At 44.9% G+C, this 25775-nt stretch overlaps 1 protein-coding gene and 1 pseudogene across 2 annotated transcripts in view; one reads left to right on the forward strand and one right to left on the reverse strand.

The window, feature by feature from the left end:
• The window catches only part of Mbd2 (methyl-CpG binding domain protein 2), a 66917-nt gene extending 51631 nt beyond the window's left edge, over window positions 1-15286 (forward strand). Inside the window, 4 exon segments of one of the 2 annotated variants that reach the window (NM_001115025.1) lie at window positions 4985-5075; window positions 6316-6493; window positions 11552-11690; window positions 14913-15286. In NM_001115025.1, the coding sequence (NP_001108497.1) occupies window positions 4985-5075; window positions 6316-6493; window positions 11552-11678 (396 nt within the window). In that variant the 3' untranslated portion in view covers window positions 11679-11690; window positions 14913-15286. 2 annotated transcript variants of the gene reach the window in all.
• Window positions 15287-23296: 8010 nt separating this feature from the next.
• Window positions 23297-24234, reverse strand: Polr2k-ps3 (RNA polymerase II, I and III subunit K, pseudogene 3; annotated as a pseudogene).
• Window positions 24235-25775: the final 1541 nt, after the last annotated feature.

Here is a 25775-nt window from a genome sequence, read left to right on the forward strand (position 1 = left end):
CTAAGTGGTGGTTGTCGTTTGTTACTGTTCGTCCTATGCCATTGAGAGCCCATGACTGAGTGTATTTGTCCTGCCCCAGCTGAACTTTGGACGAGCCCTTTCTCTCCGCCTAAACAGTCACTAACAAATCATTCTACAGCGAAATAAAATGGGAGGGGACACTACTGCCCTTTAGTTTCTGAGGTATAGAGAATAATTTGTGCTTTTTCTAGCCATAGTTCAGGCTAAAATGTGGTGCCAACAGCAGAGCGCCTCTCCTTGGATACTGCCACTCTCTTACCTCAACTCAAATACGGTTTCTTACGCCCACAGCAGAATCACCGGAAACAATAATTAGTTAATGAAACCCAGCGCTATGGAAATGGAGTCTCTGAGGGCCAGGCTTTAAGATATATTTGAAATAACCCCCTTTGGCCGCTCTGTGTAAAACTGTTGATAAATGCTGGTTACTGGTTAAGCGTCGCTCTCAGTTTCTGTTCGCCTACACATTATTCCTCTACAATTCCTAGAGCTGCTTCCTAAAATCTGTCTCCAATGTTGAGGTTAATTTTTGTTGGCATGATTATAGTCTCTGTGGTCACCCTTGCTCTATTTATTTTTACCAAATAGAGCTTCCTTGCCAGTACACAAACACCCCAGCACCTACCAAAATACAGTGCCCAGGATGGGTGCTCAAAGAATACTCACTGAGCTGGGCCTGAGTCTCTGATTATCTTTTCCTTATAAACCTTCCCTTCTATGCTGCAACCTGCAGCTCTGGGACTGACCTGTCTGGGGCAACCAGGACTGGAGAAACAGGATATTTACGGAAAAGCTGGCATGGTGTGTGTGTGTGTGTGTGTGTGTGTGTGTGTGTGTGTGTGTGTGTGTGTGTCTGTACGTGCACACGCGTCTGTGTAGCAGTGTTAGGCCTCAGACTTCTGAGAGGTGAAGCTGTGGTTGGTACTTTCTGCAAACACTGTCAGCGTTGGTGCTTGGCTAGTGGAAGGCTTTGTCATTCCCCTGAGCCTGCCCCAGGGAAAACCTTGAGGTTCCCATGGATCTGAGCTGCTGGAGTTCTTGGTGTGGTCATGCTCATGGCAATTCTCATTCACTCAGGACTCATCTGATCCCTACGTGTCTGACTTTCTCAGAGCACAAATCCGTTCAGAGTATGAGTTATGCTCCCAGGGCCGATGGAAGGGTATGATGGATAAACGTTGTAGCGATTCAGTTTCTGGTGCTCCGGTATTGTGTGGTTGTGACTTTTCTCGTGGTCCCTGTTTCTTCCTCATCTTCTGGATGCTCTTCAGGAGACAAACCAATGCAGCCCGAGCCAAACCGGACCTCAGCAGTTAAAAAGCAAAACCTCCACGGTTGGATTTTGAGTTAGTTTTACTTTCAGTAAACTTATTTGGTTGCACATCTCACAAAAGCAGCAGCTCTGTACACATCATCACGTTTGCCCCCTTGGTAGGCCAGGGTAGGTAAAGTGCAGGCAGCTATGCCCCTCAATGCTCTAATGTGTATACTAAACCAAGATCTGAGAGAAGAGGGCACAGTGAGACCCAGGCCTGGTGGTGACTAAAATGCTTTTCCCAAAGCCAGCATTGCCATTGGGGACAGTTTAGGTCCATTGGGGTTTTTCATCCCAGCTGGTGTTTCTCCAACAGTTAGGTGGTTTGACAGGCCATTGCTGAGATTGGCAATAGAGGATGGTGTTCCTGTGGGAGCTATTGGATTTTTTTCTAGTATTCTGAGTGATGATAAGATAGAGGCATACGAGTATTTTGTTGGTAAGGACTAGAAACATACTTATCAACCCAAGGTGATAGTGCATTGATTTGGGGACTTGATCCATTTACTAAATCAATGTTTCTCTTACGTATTATATCTATGTCATTTGGTAGCAAGACTGAATTGAGGATACAGTTGAATTAGGGAGGCAAAATCTCATTTTCATGTTAGAATGAGGACAATGATGGTGTTTACAAAATGTGCTGGGAGAGATGAGGTAGCTGTGGTAAAATGGGAACTCTCATGATAGTGTTGTTGACTTGAAACATTCTAGAATGACTCAGGAAGAGAGTCTTCAGGAACAGTAATCCATACCTGGTCTTGTAGATCCTTTTGTGTACATATCTGTGGTTGTTGTCTTGATTATGATAACTGATGTGGGAAGAGGCAGCTCATTGTGGGCAGCGCCATTCCCTTGGCTTGCCGGTTCTGAACTATATTTAGAGTGGAGAAAGCAAACTAAATCACACAAGTATGCATGCATTCATTCCCTCACTGTTCTTCAGTGTGTGTGTGGCTGTTTATGTCTCTGCCTTGACTTTGCCTGAAATGAAGGACTATGACCTGGAATTGTAAATAAACCCTGTCTCCCTTCAAGCTGCTTTTGTCTGTGAATTTATTACAGCACAGAGAGGAAGCTAGGCTACTTCACATGCAGAAAGACTTGCAGCACTTGTCCTATTATTGTCCTTGGACATGAGCTGGCTGGGGAAGACTTGCAGATGAATTAATCTAATCCTGGTAAACATCTGGGCTCAAGAGGAACATGAGAAACATTTAGACAAAAGACTTTCCCTCCTTTGTCCTTCCCCTAGGACTGAGATGTAAACTGAGGCCAGTGCAGCAGATCACAAAGTCTGGGGAGCTGCCTGCAGGGTGATGTGACTAGATAAAATCTACAACCATGTACCCACGTTTAATCCAGCATTTTCCATGATTCTCTTCTAATTTTTTTGTATAATTTTCCTTCTGATTAACAACTTTTAAAATTAAACATTAGAGTTGATAGGTTCTAAGTCATCTTTTAATTCTGGAAATACAGTTTTAGTGTAGAATATTGGCACTCATATCTACCCATAATCCCCATACTTTTACTTTTTGGTACTTTTGTTTTATTTTTACAAATTAAGTCATAGTGTAGAGTCGTTTCTTCCTCATGAGTTTGGTTCGAGGACCACTTACCAATATCCGACCCATACAGTGCTGAAGTCTCTTGTGTAACATGTAACATGGCACCGACATATTATTCCCCATCTTCCTCTATCTTTTAGGTTGTGTCTAAGTTACTTACAGCATCTACTCTGATGTCAACGCCGTGTACATTGTTATTACCTTGTTTGTTTAGAGAATAATTGCAAGATGTTTGCACATGTCTAGTACATGGGCAGTTTTCTGTAGTAAGTTGAACAACAAATATGATGTCTAAATATGTACATGTATGTAACATAAACATACATGAGTTTGGATTCTACATCTATATTGTGTGTTCATGTCTGTGCGTGTGCGTGCCTGCGTGTGTGTGTGTGTGTGTGTGTGTGTGTGTGACAACAACCTCAGCTGTTACCCTCATGAATGCCATCTACCTCCTTTGAGGCAGATTTCTTAATGGTTTATCTCACCGGTTAGGCTAAGCTGGTTGGCTTGGCAGCAAGCCCCCTGCCTCTCTCTTCAGCCACAGTGCTGGGATTACAGTCCAGTGGCAGCTGCCGGGAACTTTACTCTGATTTTTGGGATTGAACTCAGGTCTTGATTAGTGCCAGGCAAGCACTTTACTTACAGATGATATTTCCTACCAAGGAGTAAACAGAATGCAAAAAGGATTTCTCAGGACACTTAGGATCCTCATCAGACTTACGCTGAACTCTTAATTAGCTTACCTCCATCCTCCTAGTATTGATTGCCTTGCTTATGTTGGCTACATATTGATATTACTTTGCAGGAAGAGGTAATACATGTAACTGTATTAACTATATATACAAAAGTCTTTGGAGTACTGTGTTGGAAATTATTCTTGTTCCAGGTTTGAGGCTATAAATATAATATGTTATTGTGCTGCAGGAGAAGTCATACTACCGTATCTTCTCACGCGTCTGATAGGTGGTCATCTAATACTTTACACATTAAGCTTCTGAAGGCCCTAGAAGTAGCTAAAAGTAAGTGTTATGACTGCTGTACGGTAGTCGCTTGGCTTGCATCGCCGCACTAATTCCCTACAGCCGTCCTGTGTGATAGCCATTGCTCCCTCACCTGTGAAGGAGAATTAAAGCCTTTGAAGAGGTAACACATGACCAAGGCCGTACCTCTCACAGGCGCTGGAGCTGGAGCTCCCCCAGGCATTCACGTGTCTTCCACAAGCCCAGTTCTGTTGCTTCGCTGGCTATTCATGACACAGATTGTCTCAATAGCACCCATGCACAGGTCCTCTTATCTAGGGTCAAAGGAAGGGAGAGAGTCCGAGAGAAGCCTTGGTTTTTCCTTGTCTACAGTAAACACGATGTAGATTAAAAAGAAACAGGATCAGAACCATTGTCGATTGCGCTAGATCAGGATAGTGTGTTACAGGGACTCAGAAGATGCTATGTGGCTGCACCCATTCGGTGAGCCAGGAGAAAGACTAGCATCTGAAAAGCACATACAGTCAAAGTGTGCACTGCCCTCCACAGCTCCCTGAGGCAGGGACCGCTGAGCGAGCAAGCGATCCAGGGACCGGTGCATCAGAGAGACAGTGACTCACAACTGCTGTTGAGATGCTTTGGAAAACTTTCTATCAACAGTAACTATAGCATTTACCCCCTAAAGGATACTGAACGGCTAAACTTCTGAGTGTCTTAGAAAAACCGTGTTTTCGTAAAGATATTGATTATTTTTTCTTTGATAAAATTTAACATTGGCATTTTATGCTAAATGAATTTTTAAAAATTCAAATTATGTGTTATGAGCAATTATGTATAATTTGTAAAACACAACGGTCTGTAATATTGAAGCAATTGAGTCTGGAAAATTAAAACACTTTTTCAGTAGTGTCATCTGAAGGAGTTATCGTGTGTTGAGTGAATTCTTGTTTGGCATTTCATCTAGCCTGTTCTAAGGAAAGAATCAGAACATGGTAGGAGACCATTGAACTGACTTCATTATCCAGCAGCATCGCCAGATATGCTACCCCCTTGTCTCAGACATCCGTGTTAACAGTGGTGTTTTTGCCTTACAGCTTTTCTGGGAGAAGAGGCTACAAGGACTTAGCGCATCAGATGTAACAGAACAAATTATAAAAACCATGGAGCTACCTAAAGGTCTTCAAGGTATCGAAATTGAGTTGAAGAGATATTTGCTCAGTACCTACTGTGTGCCAGGCACTGTACTTAGATATTGGGCATTCACAGGTGACCAATACCAGCAGGCCTTTGCTTTGGGGGACCACGTGCTTTGCTGGATGACATGCCTCTTATGCTATAAACCAAGGGAAAGCATACATGACAGACGTCATAAAATACTTCTGCATAGTATGTCAACCTTAACCTTTTGTTTTCTTCTGTGTGAATGTTGGGTTCTTGGCTAGCCTTGTGGTCTTTAACCCATGCGCTGCTGTAACACCTGAACCAAGCGGTTCCATGTTTCTGACTTAGAGCAGCATCTCACCCCAGCATTTGCTTTCTTGTTCTACACTGAAACACCAACTTCAAGCTCTCCTGCTTCTCTATAGATGCTGCTCTCATATACTTGTGCCCCATTCAAGGTAACATTATTTCTCAAGTATTAGAATTTCAGTCCTCAACATTGACTGAGTGTGGATTTCTCAGAAATCTTCCAAGTGGACAGTTGGGCTGATATCTCATACTTGTATGTTCCTACACATTATTGCTTTAAATAAATTCAGAACTTTGATGGGATCACTTAAAGTTTGCTCTGGCTAGAGGCCCTCACAAGCCCGAGGTTGTGCTCTTATCACTTTGAGGAATCTGGCTCTGGTCATTTGAAAGTGATGACTAAGTTAGTGCATGTCATGCTGGCACTGACCTTCCCTGAAGTCAGAACATAGATGATAAGCCTAGAGATTGGAAATTGTTATTAAAAGCTAAGTAGGAAGAAACCAATCCAAGTTATGTTAACAGGGATACTTGAGTATAGCACAGTGATCTCACAGGGTCTTAAATTATGTAAATAGTTGACCTTTCTTGAGAAAACGAACATAAGTTTTCAAAAGTTAGGGCCTTAAGAAATGTATTTTGGGGTTGGGGATTTAGCTCAGCGGTAGAGCGCTTGTTTAGCGAGCGCAAGGCCCTGGGTTTGGTCCCCAGTTCCGAAAAAAAGAAAAAAAAAAAAAAAGAAATGTATTTTCAAGTTGACGTTTGAATTCTTAACTGTTCTTAACTGTCCTTTGGTGTGCAGTAGCCATAACATGGATGTGGCTTTTCCTCTGTGGCTTTGGCGGGTTCACTTGTATGGTCCTCAGTAAGCATAAACATCCTGGCCTTTGAGACAGCGGCAGGCCCATCCGCTCAGGGGCGGTTCCCTCTCAACAGTGTTGCTTTCTCCCTGTAGGAGTCGGCCCAGGTAGTAATGATGAGACCCTTCTGTCTGCCGTGGCCAGTGCTTTGCATACAAGCTCTGCACCCATCACCGGACAGGTCTCTGCGGCCGTGGAAAAGAACCCTGCTGTTTGGCTTAACACATCTCAACCCCTCTGCAAAGCTTTCATTGTTACAGATGATGACATTAGGTAAGCCATTTTAACATAATCTTGAATACCTCAGTTTTGCTTGTAGACTTTTTTTTTTAATGAACGCCATTAGGTTCAGTGCCACAGCTAATACAGTTGATCATCCTGTATTCAAAACTTAAAACCGAGTTCAACACCCAAAGCCTTTTGAGGTCTGATTTGACACTGTAAGTGAGCAGCCTGATGCCATTTAACTTCGCTTCATGTGCTAAGCTATTAAAAATGCCATGGAAATCACCTTCACGCCGAGTGCATCAAGAGTATGTGAAGGGGGAGTGAACTTTGTGTTCAGCTGTACGTCCCACAGACCAGACATCTTTGTCTATATGCATACAAATTCCCCCAAAGGCGGGGTGGCTATCTCTAAGGGATGCCTCTGTCAGAGATGGTCTTTTGGGTACTACAGAAGTCAGGGTTAGCTTTATGCCAACTTTATGTCATCTAGGAGGAGGGACTCTCAATTGAAAAGTTGCCAGCATAAGATCGGGCTGTGGATAGGCCTGCAGGGCAGTGACTGACTGCTCACCTCCCTGTGGGCAGCGCCATCTCTGGGCTGGAGGTCCTGATGCTGTAAGAAAGCAGAATGAACAAGTCGTGAGGACAAGCCAGTGAGCAGCCCGGTCCATGCCTCTGTCTCAGCTCTGCCCCAGGCGCTTGCCCTGCTTGATGAGTTCTGGCCCAGACTCCTCTGATAATGAACTGTGATATGAAAGTGTAGGCAAAATAAACCTCGTTGTTCCCAAGCTGCTTTGGTCATGATGTTCACACAGCAATAGAACTAATATACAGAGCTTTTGTGAGACGCAGGGAAGGTGATAAAGATCTTGGTAAGGAAAATGCTCCCGAAATAAGCTTTGTTTCAGAGTGAGCATCACAGGCATGGCATCACAGCATTAGTCACATTCTCAAAGCAGCAGTCACAGTCGGTGCCTCTGGAGCTCCGCTCTAATGAGCCCCTTTCCTGCATCCCATCGGGCCTTTTCTGCAGTTTCTTTTTAGTTTTAGTTTGCCTTTGTAGTGCTTGAAATCGAAACCCAGGCCTCTGGAATTCAATCCCCAAACCACACCCTTAACCCTTTCACGTGACTGTGATTCTTCCCGCAAGCCTTTGTCTGCAAGCCAACCTTTCTTCAAAGAAGGTGACAGACAGCTTTGCCGCCTTAAGGCCCAGTTGCATTTTAAAGTCCAGTTTATTTAACATGAGTTTATTTATTTCATTCAAACTCAGTTTAGGGGTTTACTTATATCAACTTTGTTACATGTAAAGATTTAAAAGAGTTTGAGAGACACAACTCATCCATGCACACACGCATACGTTCATGTGCACGCCCACAAGATACACACAGGAACACATTCGCGCACATGTATATATGCACACTCATACAGTAGAGCAAGATGGGAAGCAACCGAGGAAAACAGAACAAAGAGGTAATCAGTGGGGAATAAGAGAGGAGATAGTTACATCTGTGAAGATCTTTCTAAGGCTGGGCCACAGAACAGCCGCTTAGTGCTACAGTAAAAGGGAAACCCAGCTCAGCCTGACAGCACCCAGAAGTAGAAGCAAACTATTATTTGGAGAAGCCACACACTAAGTGGTGAGATCACAGGAAGTTCCACTCTGGAACCTTTGAACTGGGGCTCCATTACTTTGTTGTGATGATAGTGATGTCGCAGTACACTGCTTTGTCTTTGAAACATGGTGGTGTGTAAATGAACGTCACTATTTCTGTTTGAGCCCAAGCCTGAGTTTTCCTGGAGTACCATTCCTAGATGAGACCAGCAGATGGCAGTTTGGAAACATCCAATTTGAAATAGTTTTCTGTTTGTTTTTGTTTTCATCTAAATCTATAAAGAGTTGATATGGAAATGTTCCTAAATGTGTGAATCTAGCTAGATTTATAACTGGAAAACCCTTCTCGGGCTCTAAAGTAATCTGCTTTGAAAAGATAGAAACCGTTTGAGGTTGTATTTGGATGCTTTTGTTTCCTGGAATTTGCAATCAACTTTATTTTTGAAGAACTTATAAAAAAATCAAATATAAAAATCAAAGCAAGAGATGAGGTTGCCCTGTGGATCATTGTGACCTTGAGGAAGATAATCACCTGGGGAACAAGGCTGTTTCCTTCTCGGTGTGAACACAGAGATAGCGAACAGGACTTTCCCAAGTCGTGTGGTTAGACTGGGGTATGGGCATGTCAGTGGCATCGTTCAACACTAGGATTGTTGATAGTCAAGGCGTGATCTCAAACCCAGACCTGGACCTGTGTTGATTGTCTAACATCCTTTCATGTGAGGGAACTGGCACGGCAGGACTTAGCCGGCCGCGTTGCTTGTTGAGTTGGCACAGGCTCAGGAGTGACTGAGTGCAACCGCTGCTCTTCCTCCAACTGGAGCCAGCCTTTGCGGTCCGCAAAGCTTCTAATTAGAGACCTTATTCTGGGGTTGGGGATTTAGCTCAGCGGTAGAGCACTTGCCTAGAAAGCCCAAGGCCCTGGGTTCGGTCCCCAGCTCCGAAAAAAAGAAAAAAAAAAAGACCTTATTCTTACACAGGAGCCTGCTGATCCTCTCCATTATTCCAGTGACGGTGTGTGTGCTTCCCCAGTGAGCCTTGGCTAAAAATCTCAGCATTAAGTTTATCTCTTCAGCATACTTGATAATATTTTCATTCATGGGTGTAATTGTTTTCTGATACTTAGTGACATCCCATAAATTGTAGCCTAAGTCGTTTATAAGTTCACAGTTCTGTGGTTCGACTGTGCTTAGCCTCACTAGGCTGAAATCAGTGATTTCTGGATCATCTTACCTTCAGGAACGTGGGAGTCTTTTTCTAGGTTCAGATGCTTGATAAGAAACTCATTATGTGCTGCAGAGAAGAGACCTCTGTTCTCCTCTTGGCTGCTGAACAGGGCGCTCAGTACTCTTGAAGGTGACCTTGCGGTCCCCACTACTGATCTACAGTTCCCACTACTTACCTTATGGTCCCCACTACTGACTTGTGGTCGCCACTACTGACTTGTGGTCCCCACTACTGACCTGTGGTCCCCACTACTGACCTGTGGTCCCCACTACTGACCTGTGGTCCCCACTACTGACCTTGTGGTCCCCAGTACTGACCTTGTGGTCCCCACTACTGACCTTGTGGTCCCCAGTACTGACCTTGTGGTCCCCACTACTGACCTTGTGGTCCCCAGTACTGACCTGTGGTCGCCACTACTGACCTTGTGGTCCCCAGTACTGACTTGTGGTCCCCACTACTGACCTTGTGGTCCCCAGTACTGACTTGTGGTCCCCACTACTGACCTTGCAGTCCCCACTACTGACCCACAATTCCCACTTGGCTTCTCTTACACCTTCACATTGTTCTCTCAGCTTCTTACTGGTTAGGTTCATCAGCTTCCTTGTGATTAACTAATGATTCGATGATTAGTAACCAATTATAGAGCAATATCCCACAGTGTCTACCAATGTCATCCACTCCTCCTGGGGTAAATTGTACAAGGAGTACGTATTGGATTTGGAGGAGACTTGGAGAACGTCATAGAATTCTGTCTATTCCTACAGCAAGCACATTTGTTGCATAAAGGCAAGAAGTTGTATTCAAAGTAAAAGAAACTCTTCAGTAGACATCAGAGCTCAAGCTAGACCTCCTCACAAGGTGCAGTGTGTCCCGCCCTGCCTTCCTCATGGGTCATTCCCAGCCTCTGCCTCGTGACCTGACAGTAGTGGTGAGCTTGCCAATGTGACGGATGTGTGTATTCTTACCCTGCTCCATTACACGGACAGGCGTTGAACCCCAGCCTCATTTGATACAAAGAAACTGTAGAGGTCAGAGGTCAGACTGACATTGTACTGCTTCCCTCCTGTGGATTTGAATCTCCCTTTAGGAACTGGAGGTCTGTTAGCAATTCTTTGTGCTCTTTCTTTTAATAAAGAAAAGATAAAGTTTTTGTGGCTACATGATACCTATTACCCTCCTTATCTTGGACATGGTATCATTTACTTCAGGGTAACAAAATGAACTCCCCAGCTGGCTAATCTTCTGGAGTTTTCCGGGACTTGCTTCCTTTACCTGTTTGGAATCCCAGGTTTGGGCAGTGCTGCAGTCTGTCTGCCCTAGTGGGAGGAAACCGCACTATTTTTTCTGTACAGCCCTGAATGTTCCTCGTTACTGTGCTTTCTTCACCTACTCTGCATGGAGCCTGACATCACCTGTCTCTTCACACCAGGATATGGCTGTTCTCCGTGTGGGACTAGCCTGTGCTCCTCCTCCTCTGTCTGTTTCTTGCTCTGGCCTCCTGGATTGCTTCTGGATGTCCATTTGCTCTTGTGGTCTCAGGAGCTGGCCTCATCTTCTCCCTTGTGCTTCACAGAGCTGTAGAACATTCTAGTAGCCCCTTAGCCTTGGTTTTGTTTTTCATCTAATGGTTCAGGACCTTCTTTATGATGTAGAATCACTATCACTTTTGATGTCACCTTGCTTTCAGCAAACTAGAGAAGCTCATGGTATGGTCTCACCTACTAGGATCATCTCAGTTGGACAGGTGGTTTTGGTCTTTGTCCTCAGTGCATGGGCTTTAGGGGTCCTGGCCCTGCTCTGCTGATCTGGTCTCGAAGTACTCATCCAGCCACAGATGCCAGGACAAGCCCAGCACATGTCTCTATTGAGGCTTCAGCTCCTAAGTGGTTTCCTTTCCTTTTCAAGGCCAGCTCTCTCACATATCCTTACTTCCAAGTCATTTCTACTTATTTCTTAAATTATAATCCCAAATCTTCACATACTTGAAATTCTGGAAGTTGAGGGAAAGATCATGCAAGTTCATGTATTCGTTCCAGAATCTCTTGCGATAAGAGGTGACCACCATTGTACAGGCTGCAATGTGTTCTGGTGAGAGCTAGCACCGTCTGCTTCCCGTCTGCTTCCCATGTAGCGTGGCGTTTGGGACGCCCAAGGAGAAAGAAGTGCACCTGTCTGTGTGGTCCTCGAGGGCTTGGGGCTGCCAGAATAGTTTCATTTTTATCACGGAGTTTTCAGTTTCATTTCTTTCTGTTTTTGAAAAGGAAACAGGAAGAGCGAGTCCAACAAGTCCGAAAGAAACTAGAGGAAGCACTCATGGCGGACATCCTGTCCCGGGCCGTGGACACGGAGGAAGTAGACATTGACATGGACAGTGGAGATGAGGAGTAAGAATATGACCAGGTGAGCCTCGCCAGGCACAGAGAGAGGCTGGGGAAGGAAGGGAGGAGGGGGCGCAGGGGGACATGGGGGGAGGCTGGGGGGGGCGAGCACAGAGGGAGGCATACAGAGAGGCAGGTAGAGAGAGGCACATGGAGGGAAGGCATTTGCTCTCATGGTGTTTTCCCCTTGTAGCCTGCTCAACACTTACAGGTCCTGCGCATGCCCCACTCTGCCCTAAGGACCCATAAGCTATCATGTTTGCCCTAATTTTGGGAGGACATTGTTGTTGCCGTAGCCACCTACCCAGAAAGAGTCCTTTGATCTACTTTGTATGCTTTTAATTGGTGCTGAAAAAATGGCTAGGGTGTCCTGAAAGAAAGCAGAGGAAGGAGAAAAGGACTCTTAGTTTGGGAGGAATGGCTAGCCTGTTTGCCTTCTGGGGGGTGCCACACCCTCCTTGGAACTATGGCATTAAGATAAGCAGAGTCTTGCCATTAGTAGATTCTTAATACTGTGCATCAGATATAGAGAGATCAGGAAGAGAATTGACAAGTCTAACACCTGCACCTTAAAGATGCTCTTGTAAGTGTGCGTTCTGTTTGATGAATGCTCACCTTCTGTGGCTTTGATGCTGTATCACTTCCTAACCTCTGTCTTGTGTCTTGGCAAGATCTGTTTTACTTTCGGCCACACATATACCAGTGGCTTGTTCCCTCAGAAACCAAATCTGAGAAGAGAGACAGCAGAGCAGAACATGATGCAAAGGGTCAGCAAAGCTGCCGTGAGGAAGGGATGTTTACCTTGGTCCTGAAAGATGAGTAGAATTGAGTCAAGCAAGCAGAGCACAGGTGGAAAGTGGCTTGGTTAGAAGGGTCAGCAGAGAGAAGGTTTCTTCAGAGAAGGGATTTGAGGTGGGAATGTAGTGTTGCTGTTGCCTAGGGAGCAGTGGGGAGTGTGTGGGCAGCAGGCCTAGCAGGAAGGTCTGTGAATCATGGTGCAGACTTCGAGCTTACTCAGTCTTACGGAAGGTTAGTAGTATGATCGGATTTGCTTGTTTGGTGTGGAGTAGAGAAGGCATGGAGGCAGGGACCAGTTGGAATGTTGCAGTGTTAGTCTAGTAAGGGACAGTGGTGACTTTCTCAAGGTGACACTCCTGTCACCTTAGCAGGAAAGGGTAGGTCTTAGATGCGGTAGAATCAGCTTCTGGGTGGCTGGCTGGAGGTGAGCTGGAGAGAGCAGAAGGGAGAATGAGGTTCCACTGGAGCTGCTGTGGGAGTCCTGTTTGGTGGAAGAGCAGAGCACAGGTCGGGAATGGAGAGAAGATGGGCGAGCTGTTGGCATCACCTTCCCTTCCATCGGGTGCCTCTTTTTATTTTAATAGTGTCCCATACCCTGATGACACTGCGACCAAGGAGTAAACTTAATACATCCTTCCCTGTGCAGGCAGGGCAGTACCATCCAGCAAGCAATTTCCCAGCCACACAGAATGTTTAGATCATTTTAGTCCTATTTTAAGTTTATTTCCTTACTGGAAGAGTCTGGCTCAGTCTTATTTTAAGCCTTTTATCTCCTCACTGAGGACAGAAAGGGACTGTGTTGACAATTTAGACTTTGTTTTACAAGCTGAAAGGATGCACTGTAGGACTCTGATGAGTTCCTTCAGTGTGTGTTACATTTGTCAGAGAAGTGTAGAGCACGTTCCTCTGGTCTGAGGCCCTAACCACGGTGTCTCTGGGGCAGTAAGGGAGCCTGCATGAGTGTTGTTCCCACTGGCAGTCTATGCCGTTGAATCAAGATGCCATCTGGAGTGGAACTCGTCTTCTGTCAGGCTTTTTCCTTCTCTTTCAGAATTCACTCCAGGACGGTCAGGAGTGGCATAGTTAAGGCCTTAGCTTCCTTGGTGATGACTTTCTAGAGTGCTCTCGGGCAGCAGACAGACAGCTCCTGTTGATAACAGGTGTTTAGGCACTCCTCCCCAATGCACAGCAGCCGGCACCTGCTCAGGATATTGAGGAATGGTTAGAATTTTAATTCTTTAAAAATGACTATTATTCTGACATGTTCAATAGGAACAGACTTATGCATATTATATACTGACCTTAAGAAGACATTGTTAGACTAAGCCAGTAGGCTTGTAACGTATGGAATAATTAGGATAGTTCTTAATTATTAAAATTATGCTTTTATAACCTACTCATTTAGTCTATGTGCATCCAAAATCCTTAATAACCTGGAGCAGGGCTGCACAACCAGAATGGATGTTCATCCTTATGTATGGAATAGATGGGGCTCTAGCTTACAGCTAGATAAGAGGTGGGGCTGGCCAGTCACATGACTCATAACAGATTGTCTCTGACTCTTCTAAGCTTCATTTTCCTCAGCTCCGCCAGCCTCCTCATGCTGTGCTCTGTCCAGTGTTCTGTAGACACAGGAATGGCATGCACTTTTTTATTCGTAGTTAAGTAACATACCGAGGTCTTCAGTATTACTTAAATTGCATAGAATAGATAAGTACCCAGGTTATCAGCATTTTAAAAATGATTTCGAAAAGGAGATAATGACCGAAACAAATGTGTTGAAATGAGCAGCTGTGAGTGAACTGGATTAAAGATACAAATGGTGGGCCGGAGAGATGGCTCAGCGGTTAAGAGCACTGGCTGTTCGTCCACAGGTCCAGCGTTCAATTCCCACCAACCACATGGTGGCTCACAGCCATCTGTCATGGGATCCGACGCCCTCTTCTGGTGTGTGTGAAGACAGCGACAGTGTACTCACATACTCACATAAAAATAAATCTCTTTAAAAAAAAAAGATACAAATGGTTCAGTGCGCAGTTGCACGGAATCATCCTACTTAGGTAAGCAGGAAGACGCAGGCACACTCACAGATGTTCTGAGGTAAAGTCCATCATTGTGGAGCACAGGAGATTATTAAGCCGAATTTTCTCAAAAACACGTCTGGGTTTGTCTTCTGTCTTTTGGAATGTTTTATTTATCCTGTGAGTTTCCTTTTTATTCTTTTTAAGATAATTGTAGACCAGAAATACTGTATAAGCACGTGACCTGGGTACTAAAAGTACTCAGGATGAAATACTGGAGTACCAGGATCTGGTGATTAGAGTTTTTAGCCATCACTGTCTGGACTGCAGCTCAGGGCTCTACCAGGGCTGTCAGAATGGGGTTCTTAGTGAGTTTCTCTGACCTTTCACCTAGGAAGTCATCGTTCTTTCTTTTGTCTTCCCAGGTAACTTTCGACTGACCTTCCCCAAGAGCAAATTGCTAGAAACGGAATTCAAACATTTCCACCGGGTTTCGCCTGTAAGGAGAAGAGTACCTGAGCACACAGCTTTTTAATAGCACTAACCAATGCCTTTCTAGATGTATTTTTGATGTATATATCTATTATTCCAAATGATGTTTATTTTGAATCCTAGGACTTCAAATTAGTCTTTTATAATACCAAGCAGGACCTAAGATGCAATGACGCTTTCCGTGCCAGGTGCGATCGACTGGAAATGTAGCGCTTACCGAGATATTCGTTTCCCCCACAGTTTTAATATAAACAGATCAGGAGTACCAAATACGTTTCCCAATTAAAGATTATTATACTTCACTGTATATAAACAGATTTTTATACTTTATTGAAAGAAGATACCTGTACATTCTTCCATCGTCACTGTAAAGACAAATAAATGACTATATTCACAGACTGATTGGAACTTCTTCTGTTAAAGATCACACACAGAGCCCTGGATAGCGTTCCCGCATTCAGCTTTGCCCCGCCCTCAGCCTGCTATTGGAGGTGATAGGAAGTAGCTGGCATACTGTAGTGCGCCTGCGCCTGCGGGTCTCTCTCTCTCTCTCTCTCTCTCTGTGTGAAGATTGTGGTTCCCCGGAAGCTTCGCACTGACTTCCGACAGACAGCTTTCCTGTCTTACCCGTGAGTGGTACTTTGGGTAGTGTTACACGGTAAGGCTCTTCCTTCCTTGTGACAGGAGTTAGGGTTGCAAGGCCCATGGAAGGAGCTGACCAAAGCTCCACTGGTTTGACTGGAATGTTTGCCCTTTCTAGTGTCCGCAAGCTAAGTCAGTAGAGCGCTCCAGGTCCTTCGCCCCAGTGAGGGGCAGGTCTAAGACAGCCTTGTGCACCAGAGTGTGAGACTTTGCTAGCCAGCGACCTTGTCTTCTGTTAGAAGCTCTGGGCCTAACTTTCTGACCACTTAAATTATTTAGTAAATACTTACTTACCAAAACTACCATTGAATTATTCGATGAGTTTTTAAATGAAAACATAATACTTAAAAATTGATCAGAGCCAAAGACAAGTAGGAGTGGCTATAAGCAAATTAGAGGAAATTATGAAAAACAGAGCAAAATTAATGCAGCTTTACAGGTACAGTTTATGTGCTTGTGTGCTGGACCTGTGCTGTGTGTTCACTTTAAATGATCACACATGCTAATCATGCTTGAGTCCCTACATTCAGGTCTCAGCACCAAAAACAAAACAAAACAAAACAAAACAACAACAACAAAAAGAACAGAAACAAACAAAAAACAAACAAACAAAAAAAATTGGCCCAAAGTACTGTGCTCAAGGTTGTAACCACTTGTGTATCCTTGTCACTCGTGTCCTTTATCCCCAGGACCTCCACCACCCCTTCATTCCCAGGGACGGAGGGAGTACAGGATCCTCAAAGCCATGCAAGTGGCTGTCTTTGGGCTGCCGTGGTTTTGGAACTGTATTGCTGAACTGTAAAAGTTTGGAATTTCTGATCTGATTACATTCTTGGGTCTGAGCCTTAGGCCCCCAGTTTTATGGAAACATCCCTGCTGGTGGATGGGTGGGCAGCTCTGCCTGCTGTGGGAGGATCGTTGTCAGAGGACCCCTGGTAGGGGCCCGTCAGAGCGACTCGGGATGAGTGTGTTTCTAGGCCGCTATTAGAATGGCTTCCCAGATGTTGCCCTCCTTCTACCCAAAGCCCAGCTTTGGATAGCGTCTGTAGTAACTGTGGCTTCCGATCACTTGTCTTGTTTTTTATACAGCACAATCCAAACCGCCGTATAAACTTCTGTACACACATCCTTTGAGAGCAAACTGACCGTGTGCATACGCAAACGCTTTAGCAGGATTTCTTTGCTCACGTAGAAAACAAGGTGTGAAAGCCATTAGAACGAGGCCTCTCAGTGACCACCGCTCGAGGCTGCCATGCTCCACAGGACATGCGCCAAATCAAATTCATCATTTTATCACCACATGCCCACCATCATCTTGGATTCTTCTACTTGGGTCAAAGTTGATTTCAGCTGGACAAGGCTGAAATCCGGAAAGGATGCCGGATGCGGCTCATTCCCTCGCTAGTGGCGTCTGTGAATCAGTCCTGATAAGAGTGCTGCATTAACCACCCCCTCAGACCCTTCTTTCCACAGCCACTAAGCTCACGGGACCCTTCTTTTCACCCTCTGGATTCCGGAATAGCCTTCTTTTTCTCAGCTGTTCCCTGCCCCTTCTCCTTCCTCTGTCTCCAGTTTTTTTCTCCAAAGAAGCAGCAGCGGTTGCACCCTTCCCTGCTCGGAATTCCCCAGATGCCTTTAAGCGCAGCTTCAAATGTCAGAACGTGAGTTCTGCAGCCAGAGAGCCCATGTCTCGTCCTAGTCTTGGCACTCGTAGCTTGTCAGGGCCCTCAGTCTCCTTGAGTTTATTCCTCCTTGGTGAAACAGGGATAACAATACCTACCTCATAGAGTTGTGAGGATCCCGCGAGATGGCGTTTGCAAGGTGTTCAGTACCCAGTTCCTGGCACTTTGCGGGTCAAGGCCGTCGCCACCATTCTTGTTGCTTTCGAGAGGTGCTCGCGCCTCGTCTGTGTGGCTTCACTTTTCAGTACCTCGTTCCTTTGTAGAGATCTGTATTTGTTGTCTCTTGAGTAGAATGTAAGCTCGATGAGAGCCAGGCTGTTTCCGGGCGCAGCCCCCGGACAGCACCTAGCCTGTGGCACATCTTCAGACGTGTAGTAAATAAGCACTCATTCCTGTTTCAAAAAAAAGGAAAAAAAAAAAAAAGAAATGGAAGGATGGTCAAAAGACTCTTCATGATCTCATAAACAGTAGTCTCATCCGGCTCTGACCCTGTTCCCTTTCATTTCGAGAAAAGCCACACCACTCGCTCCTTTGAAGTTCCCTGGGGGCCTTGGTGCCCTGTGCACCTGCTGTCCCCTTTGCCTGCCTGTCTGCGCGGCGAGTTCCTGGTCACCGGTAAGTGGCAGCTCGGTGGCTACCTCATCCGCGGTGTTGCCCTGATTTCTCCAGGCAGATGATCTTTCCATTGGCCAAGTTCTCGGTGTCTTTTGTAAATACCTCCGCGGAGGCAACTCACTGTATTGTACGAAATGTTTTGCATGTCCGTCTCTCGTACTACACTGTAATCCATGTAAAAGCTGAGCTGGTGTCCTTTCATCTTCAAGCCCTCCGGGGCCTTGAACAAAGCCTGGAATGTGCTTGTTAATAAGTATTTGTTGAATGAAATTGTGAGTGCATAAAGACTCGTGCTGTTAGAAGACATATTTTATCAAGACAGAGTGCCCGATGGCTTCCAGGATTTTTTTTTTTTTTTGTCCTTTAGAAAGCATTCTATAATCTCTTTGAATGTAATATTGTTTAAATTTAAAAAAATAATACAAGTTTAATATAGAGCTTCGTAAATGATTGCAAAAGATAGAAGCTTTGTGATCTTTCAAATGCCGTAGAGTTCAAAATAAATATTTGCACTATTTCCATAGTGAATGCTATGAGGAAATGTACAGCAATAAATTTTGATGCTTTAAAAAAATGTTTGTGTAAATCATCTTCCATGCCTTAATCCATGAAAGATGGCTCTGGCTTCCGGGACACGAAGGACTTCGGGCTGGGTTGCGGGGTACCGGAGCTCTCAGAGCACCGTTCTTTTTTTTTTTTTTAACTTTTAAATTATATATTGCTAAATTATATCTCTAAAGTATTCTTTTTTTCTTTCGTATTTTTCTTTATTTTTAATTTTTTTCTTTCCTTTTTTTCTTTATTAACTTGCATATTTCTTATTTACATTTCAAATGTTATTCCCTTTCCCGGTTTCCGGGCCAACATCCCCCTAACCCCTCCCCCCTTCCCCCTCCCCTCCCCCTCCCCTTCTTTATGGGTGTTCCCCTCCCCATCCTCCCCCCATTGCCGCCCTCCCCCCAACAATCACGTTCACTGGGGGTTCAGTCTTAGCAGGACCCAGGGCTTCCCTATCCACTGGTTCAGAGCATCGTTCTTTTTTTTTTTTTTTCTTTTTTTTCCGGGGGGGGGGGGGGGGCGGAGCTGGGTACTGAACCCAGGGCCTTGCGCTCACTAGGCTAGGCGAGCGCTCTACCACTGAGCTAAATCCCCAACCCCCAGAGCATCGTTCTTAACACCCTTGTTGCTTTGCTTGGGAACTTCAGACTCAGGAGACCCCTGCCTCCCAGCTGCCTGCAGGGCTGGCCTGCCTGCTGTCACCTCTGGGATGGGTCTGTATGTGACCCCCGTACTCGGCACGTTTCAGTTGTCTACAGAGGAGGGACCATCTGTCAGCTACCTCACATCGGGCTGTGCCTAGAGGAGCTGCAGAACTAGGCCTTGCCATGCAGGGGAATAAGCTGCCCATAGCAGAGCGCTGAGACAGTTGGAAAAATTGTCATTGGTAGAGAGTATGTCCTCTTTCGTTATAATAACTACCTTTTTAGAAGGCTATGAGTAGGGAAAATTTTTTTTTATTTCATCTTAGAGTTTACAACCTAGCATTTTACAACCTGACACTTGTACCACTGCCGATGTCATCCTTGAGTTTTTAACTGTATAAATAAAACAGGTGTGTATTTTTATTCTCATTTAAGAGTTAAGGAATTCAAGACCCAGACGCATACATGTTTAATGGAAGTTAACCTGGTGCAGGGAGTAGATTGGAATACAGTGGTCTGTTTCCAGAACCATTCACCCTGTGTTGCCCCCAGCTCTCTGTGACGGAGAGTAGCACAGTGGCAGGGGCCACATAATACAGTATGCTTGTACCTGATCGCTAATGCCGGGCAGAGGGGCCCTCTGAAGCTTTAACAGAGGACGCTGTCTGAGAAATCTTTTACAAGGATGATTTCTTACTTATGTAGTTCTTCGTCACAGAACATAGGGACCATTTTTATGTAGACTTAGGCTATGTTTCTCATGAATTTACCTTCAGGTTTTGTGACTGTGCACCCCGATGAAAGAATATTTAAAGTAGGGTGAGCCTGCAGGGCATTGAGAGTAGGAATATTTGACCCAACATTTATTTTCATCTCAACTTTTTGGGATTTTCCTATATTTAAGTGTCTTACTGTGAACATATTAGCACATGTTTACAAATCCAAGTTGTAAATGAACCTAAGTTTGGGACCCAGGCTTTTATTTTTGAAAGGACACAAAGAGCTTCCTCTTGTTTCTGGAGTTAAGGAGGCTGCCCACACGGTGCAGTAACACGTACACTTTTGTGATCGTGTGTGTGTCTGGGGCCATTTCTGTGACTTCTGTGGAATTCTCAACGGGGAATAAGACACAATGAGCCATCAAGGGTTGGCCTGGAAACCGCCCTGGCTTGGCTACTGGTCTCCCTCCGTCCTCACAGTCCGTCATCTGTAGCTTAATTTCTGCCTGAATTGAATGGATGGAGGCTATAAGTGTACATCACGTCCCCCGCATGGCAAAGATATTTCGTGAATGCTTGCAATTTCTTCTTCTAAACAAAGCAAAATGAAACCCAACTAAATTAAAAACCATACACCAACACCCCCAGATGATTTTTTTTTTACTTTTTTACCCTTTATTATCAATATGAAATTCCATATATGTAATAATCAAGATATAGTGTAATAGCCCTTTTCCCATCTTCCCCCTCCCTAGCAAAATACATTCTTTTTATTTCTCAGACATAGCAACTATCCTAGGTATTCTAGGACATTAAAAACGTGAGTCCTGTGGGAGGACGACCTTAAAGCCCCAGGTGATTTTATGCTTTTTGGGAGATCTGCCTTGCTTCTTGTTGACGGGGTGTGTACTCCTTTTACTGGGAGAGACTAGAAGTCAAGGCTGCACATGTGCATTTAGAGAGCTGTCAAAATGAGAGTAAGGCACAGTGTGACATATAAAAAGACCTCAGTCCCAACAATTATATGTGTGAAAATGGAGACTCTAGAAACTTGAGAGAAAACCCACAATGAATACATGGTAGAATATGCAGGTGATGATGAGAGTTACTTCATTTTAAAGACTAGAATTATTACTCTGTGTGTGTGTGTGTGTGTATGTGTATATGTGTGTGTGTTTGTGTGTATGTTTGTGTGTATGTGTATGTGTGTGTGCATGTATGTGTATGTGTGTGTATATGTATGTGTGTGTATGTGTATATGTGTGTGTGTTTGTGTGTGTGTGTGTGTTCCCACTCCTAACCAAGAAGCTATGTATAATTGATACTACTTGCAAAGAAAAAATTAAATTTTCTTCAACTGAGTCTCACTGGCTTTATTAGCCACACTGCAGGGTAGGTCTGGTGTCCAGCAGGAAAACCACAAAGTGAACTCGATGTTATTTTTGTCTACTTTTTGTCTCAAAATGCTTTGGGCATATTTTGGTCTTTTGCTTGTATATTTTGGTTTCAGCTTTTTTTGGGGGGTATGTATGCCTGCCCCTCCCCCCAGGGTACTTTTATTTGTGTTTTTTTTTTTTTTCTGGAGCTGAGGATCGAACCCAGGGCCTTGCGCTTGCTAGGCAAGCGCTCTACCACTGAGCTAAATCCCCAACCCCTTATTTGTGTTTTTAAAGAGAGAAAAGGGGCTTGGAGCTGGGTGGGCAAGGAGATACGGAAGATCTGGAAAGAGGTGGGGGAGGGGAAATTGTGATCAGAATGTATTACAAGAAAAACGTCCTTTCAATAAAAAGGTCAAATTTGTGCATGTGTTTGTGCGTTTGTGTACATGTGTGTGTTCAGGCGCCTGTATGTCATGGTGTGTATGTGGAGGTCAGAGGACAGCTTTTTATGATTTGGCTCTGCCTCCGTAATAGGATCTGGGAGTTGAATTAAGGTCATAAAGTCTTGTTGGGCTAAAACTTTAACCCGATAGCTCCATTCCATCTTCTAAAACCCCCTCCTCCCCCTCTTCCGTCTTCACTAATCTTAGGGTCACTTACTACAGTGTTGAACAATGGGAAACTACAGTATTGCTGCTATGACTTTAAGACGAAACAAAACCACTAATGTCACTAGAATTTTGTCACTGCTGTGAGAAGGGGACAGATTAGTCACCTAACACTGAGACACAAACACCAGAAAGAAACAGTATTACTCAGTGAGTTAAAATGCTCAGCTTCCTGGCACTCCAAATTCCCTCAGTGAACGGTCACTGTGTCAGCTTCCCACCTCTGACAAAATGTCTGAGATGATCAGCTCACAAGCCGGAGGGGCTCGCTTTGGCTTGTCGCCCTGGTCCTGGTCCTGCTCCTGGAGGTCTCAATCTTTGGGCCTGTGTTGCTGGGACACACACACACACACACACACACACACACACACACACACACACACACACGGTGGTGGAGGACAAGTAGTGAGGAGATTGTCTATGTCATAAGGGCTGGGAAAGAGAAGGAGATTAGGATTCAGAGGTTCCCTTCAAGGGTAACATCCCCAGTGACTTGAATTCTACCTGTGGGCTTCGAAGGGTACCACCTCCCTCCATAGCACTCTGAGCTGGTGAGCAGTGTTTACCATCCAGATTTAGGGAGGACACTTAATCAAACTGTCACGCTAACAATCTTCGTTCTTCGGATGCTTTAGAAAATTAAACTCCTAGTAATTTGTTGCCATAGTCTTAAAATCAATAGGCAAGAGGAAACCAGCCAGCACTGAAGAAGGAGGATAGTTCTGGCTACTTGGAGACTTCCCCTGATTCAGAATCTCCGAGATTTAGAGAAGAAAACTACACACTTAACAACTCAGGGGTTTTAAGACACGTGGCTACTCAGTCCTCTTTAATTCAAGCGCACCAAGCTAAGCATAGCTCCTGTGCCCAAATCAATACACAACTTCTCATCTTTGCTCTGCGAGCTGCAAGGCCAGCCGGGGCCGTGTTCGCTGATCTTAAGTGCCTGCACCAATCCTGACAATATCTTGCATATTGTTTGCTAAATAACTGTTTCATGAAGAGCAAGAACTAGCTGTCACGTGAAGTTAAGGTTCCGGGCTGAACTCTAATCATCACAGGACAGCTTCTGTCAGGGCTACACACTGTTCACAGAGGCTGCTCGCATGCAGGACCTTGGGAAGCCCTTGCTGGACTGGACTACCTTGAGGATGGGATTTGAGCTTCTTCTGCCTCTGGTTTTTCTTTCTTTCATCTTCTTTCCTTCCTTCTATCATCCTTTTTTCTTTTCCTTCTCTTCCTCTCCCTCCCCTCCCCTCCCCTTTCTCCCCTCCTCTCCCCTCCCCTCCCCTCCCCTCCCCTCCCCTCTCCTCTCCTCTCCTCTCCTCTCCTCTCCTCTCCTCTCCTCTCCTCTCCTCTCCTCTCCTCTCCTCTCTTCTCTTTTTTGAAACAGAACTTCTCTGCATAGCCCTTGCTGTCCTGGAACTCGCTCTGTAAACCAAGCTGGCCACAAACTCACAGAGCTCCACCTGCCTCTGCCTCCCACATGCTAGGAATAAAGTCATGCACCACCATCACCCAGCTAGCCTGCTTCTCTAGCCTTTGCCGTCCTACGTTTCGGCACCTGATCTTTCTCCTCTGCTCTATACATTGTCTACTGTCCTGGCTCAGGCTTACAGCGTTTATCCTTTCTACCATCACTGAGTTCCTCAAAATGCTTTGTCTGCACCCACACTTCCTTATAGCTCCTTAGCGAGCATTGGATAACACACCCACTGCTAAGCTAGTCGCTGAGAAAGGGCTTTGGAATTACCCTGATGGCTGAGATTAATCATGGGTGTGATACGGCGGTTGGAGAGTCAACCACAACACCTGTTTGCGTCTCCTTTCTTGAGCTGCTTAACTGTTCTTTTGTGCCACATTTTCCTCACCGTTGTACCGCCATATTTCAGCCTTTATTTGTAGAAGTACCTCCCTTTCTTCAGTGTGTCCAAGACCTACATTCTCTTTCCTTTTTTTTTTGAACCAAAATTTCCTCTATACAAAGTATTAAAATGCGATTGCATTTCTAAAATGAAGCTATAGGTATACAGCTGTAGTTTAGGTAAGCTAAGTTAAAGGCTATACAATAAAGAGAAACATTAATGGGGAAGATGAATGAGGACACTCTGGAATTCCCCCTTTTCATCAAAACCCACTGACCTTTTAGTCCTCTTCGTCTATATTATTCTGCATTGGATTGGATCCCTGGATTTTATTTCAGTTTCAGTGTGACACTCTTCACAAATATATAACAGTGGCTGCTGCATTGGGGGTCAGAAGTCTTTCTGAGTGTCTGCCGTTAGTGCCTCTGCAGCTCCAAGAAGTGTCCCTTCTCCACCCTTCCTTCTCTTTAAGCCCAGGGGCATTGCGTTTCTTTTTAAATGGTTCCTCAAATTCATCTCTCTCTCTCTTCCGTCTCTTAGTGGCCGAGTCTGCCCGACGACACGTTGTATATGACTACATTTTGCCAGATCTCCAAATGTTTCTCATGGGAAACACATTGTAAATGCCTATAGGGTTTGGAAGTCTGACATCTCGAAGGCACAGGTCTACCCCTCAGAGCATCTTCACTTTGCCACCGATCACAAGTTCCAGGGAATTTCCCAAGATCAGCCAAAGCTGACAGTTTGCCATTTGGACTAAAAATACCCCACTGAGAATAACATTTTCATAGTCGCAATGTATTTCCGAGAGTGAGTACAGACTGCCACCCACTGAGGAGGTGCACACAGGGGAGCATCTGTGAGGGCTTGGGGTCCCCCACTATGCTCCGTGAGAATCGCCGCTTACCCGGTTCAGGAGCAATCCACACTGGGACAGTGTGAAACTGCAGAGGTCACTTGAGCTACCGGATGCAGTGTTTTCTCACGGGGGATTCACTGTGTAGGCTTTGATAATCCGTGGGCGGATTGGTCACGTGTTTGGACTACTTTTCCAGGTTGCCCTGTTACCTTGTGACTCAGTGCCCCGCCCCCCGCCTTAGCCAGGTAGTTTGTCTCTCTCGAGTGACCAAGGACTACACTGTTACTCTGAGGTATGGCTGGCTCATTCTAAAATTCATTGTTATTAGGCTCTACTCCCGCAATAGCGTCACTGGACAGGGGCCATTTCCCCCCTCCACCAGCCCGGTCAAGAAGTCAATAATAACAAAAGTCACAGTTTTCTCTTTGGGCAAGGTACATTCTTAGACTGCATCTCTCATGATAAGGATTTTGGTAGCAGATACTGACTTGGCTACTCCTAGGACTTGAGCCAGATTCTGTTGATGATCAAATTAATATTTACATATTATGGCAAAGCCGTACGTGAAGAAGAGCTGGCGTCTGATGCTGTCCCACCAAAGCTCGGCTTCACTGTCGGCTCCGCTCCTCCTGTGCACAGCGATCCCATAACAGTCACATCTCAAATTATATTAGATCCATGCACGATCATTTCCTCTTTTCTTTTTTTCCTTTTGTGTTTTATACAAACTGCTAAGTTTTTATTTTGGTAGGTCTTTCTGAGTTACAAATGTTCACATGTATAGTCTACTCAATCTATAAAATGGAGTATTTTATATGGCATTTTGAAACTTTTTTTTTCCTCTCACAATGATAGAGACTTAAGTATGTAATCTCTTATGTTACAGGAATTTTTTTTTTTCAATGGACAAAGGCTCGTTTAAGTTTAATGACTGAATCATTGAGGCCACAGCCAGGCCACTATGTACAGACATGAGGAAAGCTTTATTTCTTGGTCTCTTCCTTCTTGAACACAGTCTTGATGATCTCTTCCTTCTTGGCCTGGAGGCGCTCCTCCCAGCGCTTCTGTGCTTCCTTGGTCTTGGTGAGCCTCAGCCTGGTCATCCAGTAGCTTCTTGCCAGCCTTGCATGCCTTCCATTGGTGGATCTGCTCCACGAGAATCCTC

This window comes from Rattus norvegicus, chromosome 18, assembly GCF_036323735.1.
Source record: "Rattus norvegicus strain BN/NHsdMcwi chromosome 18, GRCr8, whole genome shotgun sequence".
In the NCBI taxonomy this organism is placed as follows: domain Eukaryota; kingdom Metazoa; phylum Chordata; class Mammalia; order Rodentia; family Muridae; genus Rattus; species Rattus norvegicus.